Source organism: Acomys minous, assembly GCF_964271855.1.
Source record: "Acomys minous genome assembly, chromosome: 10".
Taxonomy (NCBI): Eukaryota; Metazoa; Chordata; class Mammalia; order Rodentia; family Muridae; genus Acomys; species Acomys minous.
The window spans coordinates 121,060,519-121,068,458 of record NC_140491.1 but is presented as its reverse complement, the minus strand read 5'-3'; the positions used below and the strand labels follow the sequence as shown (position 1 = coordinate 121,068,458).

The 7,940-nt window shown below is 37.8% G+C and overlaps 1 protein-coding gene across 1 annotated transcript; it reads right to left on the bottom strand.

Moving 5' to 3' along the window:
• Positions 1 to 226: 226 nt before the first annotated feature.
• Positions 227 to 1,177, bottom strand: LOC311606483 (olfactory receptor 4C6-like; the record flags this gene model as incomplete). Its single annotated transcript, XM_084797758.1, has 1 exon — positions 227 to 1,177. One exon carries the CDS (start codon positions 1,175 to 1,177, stop codon positions 227 to 229), a length of 951 nt encoding a protein of 316 aa, XP_084653884.1.
• Positions 1,178 to 7,940: the final 6,763 nt, after the last annotated feature.

Below are 7,940 nucleotides of genomic sequence, written 5' to 3'. Positions count from 1 at the left end.
TCTAAATCTTAAGAAGTTCACATTTTAACTGCATGAGAAGAGATATTTCAGGAAGATGTAGTACAAAATATGCTTGTGTGGAGATACTTGATTTTGACATGCATAGAAAAGCCACTCTTGCTAATTCTTTTGGACAGGTTTATAAGCTTAAATGCTATCTCTGACAGCTATATTTCAGGAGAAATGATAGTACATCTAAAGTTTGATCTCTCCAGCTTTTGGGGTGTTATTTGGTCCTTACCATATCAGGTTTTACCACTTGAGTTCCCCCTTTCCTCCACAGTTTCCTCAGTGCATTTTTTACTTCTGCATTCCTCAAGCTGTAGATCAAAGGATTTAACATTGGCTCAACAATGGTAGCACACACAGCCATTGCTTTATCTACAGGGTAAGTGACCACAGGCCTCATGTATAAGAAGATACAAGGTACAAAAAACAGCACTACCACTGTGAAGTGAGAACTACATGTGGAGAGGGCTTTGCTCCTCCCTTCAGAGACACAAGATTTTAAAGAGCAGAAGATAGCCACGTAGGAAGTGATGAGAATAAGGAAAATGGTCACACACATCACCCTACTGTTGAGAATGACTAAGAGGCCCAGGATCTGTGTGTCTATGCAGGCCAGTTGTAACAATGGAAACAAATCACACATAAAATGGTCAATGACATTGGGGCCACAGAAAGGTATTTGATACATGAAGAGAAGCTGAATGGTTGCATGAGCAAATCCTCCCACCCAAGCCCCTCCCACCATCAGCCAGCACACGTGAGGATTCATGATAGTCACATAATGCAGGGGCTTACAGATGGCTGTGTAGCGGTCATAGGCCATCACAATGAGGAGGATAATCCCCACACCACCTAAGAAATGGTCTGCAAAGAGCTGGGTCATACATCCTTCAAAGGACATGGTCGTTCTGTCAGAAAGGCCATCCACAATTAACTTGGGAACAGTGACAGATGAATAGGTGACATCCATGAAGGACAGAAAAGTGAGAAAAAAATACATGGGTGACCTCAGACTGTGGCTTCTGGTAATAGTTATGATAATGAGTACATTTCCCAACACGGTGGCCATGTACATGATTAGAAACAAAGCAGAGAATACTTTTCTCAGTTGTGGATTAGTTGTAATTCCCAAAAGAATAAATTCAGTCACATTGTTTGAATTCTCCATTTGGTGGGGAAAGCATGAATCGCTGAACTGGGGAATCTGAAAAAAAATGTTTTTGTTTGTTTGTAACTTTCTTTTTTATTTAATTCTTTCACATAATATATTTTAATCATTTTCTTTCCCCTTTTCCAACCTCTCTCATATCCTACCTTCCCTCTACACATATAAATTTATCTTAATTTCTGTCTCTATCTCTCCTTTCCTCTCGCTATCACCTTCTCTTAAAAACAAAATACAAAAAAAAGATGTTTTAGTTTGAACTTTTTATATCATAAGAATGCTATTTTTAGTGAGTAATCCATGGACACATTGTTCACTTCCCCAACTCCACCCCATGGTTGTCTTCATCTGGAACTGCAAAAGCCAGCTGATCACTGTAGAATCTAACAGAGCTTTCATTTGTACTGATCCCTTTACAAGACATCCTTTAATTTCTTGAGTTCTTTATATATTTTGGATATTAGACCTTTGTCAGATGTAGGGTTGGTGAAGATATTTTCCAAGTCTGTAGGCTGTCACTTTGTTCTGTTGACAGTGTTTTCTGCCTTACAGAAGCTTCTCAGCCTTATGTGGTCCCATTTGTTAATTGTTGACCTGAAGGCCTGGGCTGTTGTTGTTCTGTTCAGGCAGTTGTCTCCTGTGTCAAAGTGTTCCAGGCTTTTCTCTACTTTTTCTTCTAACTGATTTAATGTCTCTGGTTTTATGTTGAGGTCTTTAATCCACTTGGACTTGTACCCAATTAAGAAATGGGGCTCAGCATGGAAGAATGGGGAAATAATAGGACCCACAGTGTCCTGGAAACCTACAAGAAGAACTTTATGACAGGCAGATCTGGGTCCTGGGGTCCTCCTCAAACTAAGGCACCAGCCAAGGAGAAACAGGCAGTAAACTTCGAACCCCTACCAAGACCTAGCCGATGAACACGATATTCTCCACTGTTGAGTGGAGAGTGAAATCTGATTCTCACATGAACTCTGGTGCCCCTTTTCTGACCATGTCCCCTGGATGGGGAGGCCTGGTGGCACTCAGAGGAAGGATAGCAAGTTACCAAGAAGAGACTCGATAATCTTAGAGCATACATAGGGGGTGGAAGTCTCCCTCAATCACAGACATAGGGGAGGGGAGAAGGGGGGAAGTGGGAGGGAGGGAAGAATGGGAGGAAACAGGGGAAGGGCTAACAATCAAGATGTAATATGAATAAATTAATAAAAAAATGGTAAAAAAAAAAAAAAAAGAAATGGGGCTCAGACCTAAACAGAGAATTCTCAATAGAGGAATATCGAATAGCTGAGAAACACTTAAAGAAATGCTGACCATTAGTCACCAGAGAAATGCAAATCAAAACGCTCTGAGATTCCATCTTACACTTGTCAGAATGGCTAAGATCAAAAATTCAAGTGGCACAACATGCTGGCAAGGACGTGGGGAAAGAGGAACACTCCTTCATTGCTGGTAGGAATGCAAACTTGTACAACCACTTTGGAAATCTATCTGGAACTTTCTCAGAAAACTGGGAATAGGGCTTCCTCAAGACCCAGCTATTCCACTCCTTGGAATATACCCAGAAGATGCTCCACCACACACAAGAACATATCCTCAACCAAGTTCATAGAAGCCTTATTCATTATAGCCAGAACCTGGAAACAGCCTAAATGTCCCTTAGTTGAAGAATGGATAAAGCAACTGTGGTAAATTTACACCATGGAATACTATTCAGGTACTAAAAACAAGGAAATCCTGAAATCTGTGGACAAATGGTTGAAATTATCATACTGATTGAGTTAACCCAGAAGCAGAAAGGGTCACATGGTACATACTCACTTATAATTGGACACTAGCCCAAAAGACATGTCCCATGAAAGTCTTCACTTACCTGGAGATTGGGAAAATGTGAGGATATCCTATTGGGACTCTAGGAGAGAGAAATATAGGAGAATGGAGAAATGGAAGGATCTAGAGGGTTCTAGAAACCTACAAGAACATCATTATGGGTGGATCTGGGCCAAAGAGGGTCTGCTCAAACAACTGCACCAACCAAGGTCAATACAAGCAGCAAACATCGAACTCCTACTCAGATTTAGCCAATGGACAGGACATTCTTCATACTTGTGTGGATAGTGGGGACTGACTCTGACATGAACTCTGGTAACCCGTATTTGACTACTTCCCCTTGGTGGGGAGGCCTGGAGGCACTCAGAGAAAGAATAAGGAGGCTACCAATATGAGACTTGATAGCCTATGACCATAGAGTGGGGGAGGAGGTACCCCTTGGTCATAGACCTAGGGGAGGGTAATAGGGTGAAAGTGATAGGAAAACAATTGAGATGTAATCTGAATAAATTAATTAAAATTAAATTAAATTAAATTAAAAATGTGTCTTTTGTTTTCTGTTCAGATAACTTGGGAAACTTCATCATTTTAGTTTGTACATATTCATGGGAATATTATATGATTAACAGCCTTGGGGAAATCCTAATCAGTAGTGGATAAAAGCAAAGATTAAGAAATAACTAATTTAGGACACCAGTGACTTAATCTTTTGTCTATTTTCTTACACACACACATACACATATCATACAAATACACATAAACACACATGACATACACAGGTAAACACCACACACACACACACACACACACACACACACACACACACACACATACACACATACCACGAACAAAAAAAAAAAACCCCATGTATAAGATCTAGTTAGTTCCTCTTTTGTCAGCTTGAATATAAGGGCTGACTTTAATTTATTAAAAAATACACCAAAACTCTTGGAAAACATGGTAAAACTTAATATCACATTATATAATTTAAAGTGTTTATGAATGTTTAGAAAAACTTAAAACTCCTGGACCCTCATCCTGCAGGACAAAGCTATATCACATCAATGGAGTCAGTATGTCAGGGAATGATACAGTAGTGAGGAACTCATGATGTCTGGATTTCACTCTTCAGGAAATTGTGAGAGATGTCTGGGCATCATGGTCCACACCTGTAACTCCAGTGGTGTAGCTCCAGGTTTGAAGCCCAGATTAGATATAAAATGAACCATTGTATCAAAAGGTAAAAAATAAACAGAACTAAAAGGATCTACATGAAGAATAGTTATTGTCTTATTGTCAGGGTTTGTAAATTAATCTTAGTAAACTCATAAAAGAGATTTGCTCCCTTTTGTAGATATGTGACCATGTTTATAGCACCAACCATTAGATAAACTCCTCAATTTCACTAAGAATTCTGGCTTACTTTGTAACACTTTAAAGTACTATTTTTTCCTTTTTTTATTAATTTATTCTTGTTACATCTCAATGGTTATCCCATCCCTTGTATCCTCCCATTCTTCCCTCCCTCCCATTTTCCCCTTATTCCCCTCCACTACGACTGTTTCTGAGGGGGATTACCTCCCCTTGTATATGCTCATAGGGTTTTCAATAATCCACCATGATTATTTTTCTAAGCTTCTATACCTATTCCTGCCTCTGCTTATCCAGTCAGCTAACAGGTTTTTAACCCCTCCTTTTTTATTCTTCACTTCCTTACTGCTTCCTTCTTCACCATCATCTTTGGCATTTATTGCATCAAACTTCACAGATTCCTCATTAGCCGAAACTCAATTTTTCATTTTATTTTAAAATTTCATGTAGATTTTCAACTTTATATGAGTAGGGTGAAAGATGGTAAGTCTATTAGTTTTATCAAATTTCTATTGTTCTGGAACACACAATAATGATTTAATTGTGTATGTAAAATTAAATTGAATCATGAGGCACTAGCATGAATTCTGATTTGAGAAATGAAAGTACCATTATCAAAGCATGGTTGGTAGTTCTTTGACATGTATCCTCAATACACCACTTGCCGTCCTCCATCTTTATTATTTCATTCTTAAACATACTACATCCAACTTCAATTACTGAAGCTTACCTTGCTCTGTCAATTCAGTGTTGAGACTTTGCCATCGTAGTCCTTTTATATGTTAATTTTTGATGCTTTATTAAATTAATGAAAATCAATCTAAAAACACTTGGTAGCTCAAGGCTCTTCATCTTTAGGCCATAGTTGTCACAAAGATGAAACAAAGATGAATTAATTTAAAAGAAAACTATACATAGTATAGCAGTTTAACCAGATCAAGTTTACTACTCACTAATTTTATGACTAGGTAAAATTTCAGTTTGCTGCTATTTCTGTGGTCTTGGAAAGCCTTTTATCTGTTTATCCCACTCAATAAAACACAAATATTGTCCAAATAAGATATCCAACCGCACATCAAGATGACTAAAGTTTCAGATCCAGATAGATGGCCCAATGTAGACTACTTCAAAGAAGATCAAGAAATCAGAAGAGAACTGGACAAGCCAGTCATCCACAAGGAAGCTATCTTGATAGATATATAGTTTCCAATGAGTTCAAAGAAATTTTAAATGCTGATGTATTTGCGTTCATGGAGTTAAGTAGGAAACAGCTCTATGACAAGGGAAGGGATTTAGTTGTCCTCTATATAGGAAAGGTCCTGGAAAAACAGTCATCAGATTTTTGCAAAATCTTGCATGTCTTCGTGCCTAGCATTTGACATATTTTGTTGATAGTTTGTAAACAGTCTCCAAAACACATTTTAAAATATCAGTTGTTAGTATGTTTACTGTAATGTACTGTTTGGGTGGAAAAAGACCTCAGAGGGTACTTATCAAATGCCATATATTTTCAGTATGAGCATAGTTGCATCATTCTGTGTGCATCCCTTTGAGGCTTTGTCTCCAATGACTGAGGATCTAATCACCCATCCACCATTCCAGTGATCAGGATTTTCCCCAGGAGTGTAGGGTCTACTCTGCAAAAGGACCAAAATGAAATTTCAGAATAAGAACAAAACAGAACAAAAACAAAAACAAAATCCCTAAACCAAAACAATGAATACATCATCAGAGGATCTAATTAGCTGTGAAACTTAAGTCATGATCCATCTGCTTGAAAATAAAAAATAAATGAAGCAATAATATTAGCTGCCTCTCCAGTGCTCTGAGTCAAAATTTTTCTTCTCCTTGACCTGGTCCTCCATTCATATTTTAAGCCTATTACTAAAATCATTTCACTCTGAGCTTCAGGAGAATCACCATTATTAAAATCATTTTTAAAATTTGTCTCAGACAAAAAAGTAAGAATTTTATCAGTTCTCAGTCTGTAACAGTTAATATTCTAATATATTTTCAATTTAGAAAAAGAAGTAATGGCTGTTCTTTTGGGGGGTCCAAAAGTAAACAAACAAAAAAACCCAGAAAATAAAAACCAAACCAACCAAACAAAGCTATATTAGTGTCCTCACTTACAATATGTTTCATGGACTGCAACTTATTCACAGATGTACCATGAAGTGTTCTTGGAAGGAAGCATCTTAACGTTACCAAATATGAACCACACAGTTGGTCTGTGGTTTTACCTAACCATCACCCAAGAGTGGAAACAGTGTCCTTTCTATTATTTTACTTCTCACATATGAGGAGAATATTTAGATGTTTGGATATCTTAACTGCACTACCTTTGAGATAGGGACACAATGGGGCCAGTAATATGGCTTAGCTGCTAATAGAGATTGTGGTCAAACCTAAAGTGATGTGAGCTGGATCTCCAAGACACATGGTAGGAGAGGATTGACACTTCCATTTTCTCATCTGATATTCATAAGTGTGACCCCCTGCCACACACAAATGTACATAAAAAATAAACAAACAAATGGAGCTATTAGTGGGACTTATTATACCCATTGTGAATATACTTATAAGGTAATTTTTTGAATTAAGAAAAGCTTTATTGAATAGAAAATGAATACTTACATATTAATTTTTCAAAGTTTGTGTTGTCATATATTAAGTATATAATACTGGGTTTCATAAGGTCATTTTTAATCACAAGTATAATGTACTTTGACCATGATGCCTGTAAACCCCATAATGTGATTACATTTCTGTTGTTGTGATAAAAGAACCCCAACTCCAGCAGCTTTAACAGATCAAGAGCTTATTAGGCTAACATGTTAGGCTATAATCCATCACTGTGGAAAAAGCAAAGCAAAAACTTGAAGTAGTTGTTTACATCCACTGTCAAATGCAGAAAAACTGCAAACATGTGCATGTACCCATTTTCTGCTCCCTCTTGACATAACAGTCTGGGATCTAAAACGAGTGAATGAAGCTACCCACGTGAGTGAGCCGTCCCAACTTTATTATCTCAATCAAGACAGTATCCTAAAGGTGTATCTAGCAGCCAACTTAATCTTGATAAACACCTTTAAAGACTCTTGCAGGTGATTCTAGAGTGTGTCAATTTGACACTTAAAACTGTCACTCCACTTTCTATTTTATACTCTACTGAATTCTTAATAGTCCCATGCATTCTTTTATACAAAGTAACTATGTTTTCGTGTCAAATATAAGTACACACACACACACACACACACACACACACACACACACACACACACACACACCTGTTGGGAGAAAGGCTGATCCAGAAATTTTTCAGATGCCCTGATGAAAGGACAAATGGAATCCGTGACCTGCTCAGACTTAGCAATGTCAGGTCTAGGACTGGAGCTATGGCCTCCAAAGACTTAAGGTTCTCATTCCTGGGAAATCACTTTACTGCCCCTCCCTCCCCATGAAGGGCTATGGCTAACAGTTCTAAGATGACTGTGCTGGACGTATCCTGTGTTGTCTTTGTCAATATTATTTAATTTAGCTTTCAGCTGACTTTGACACATTT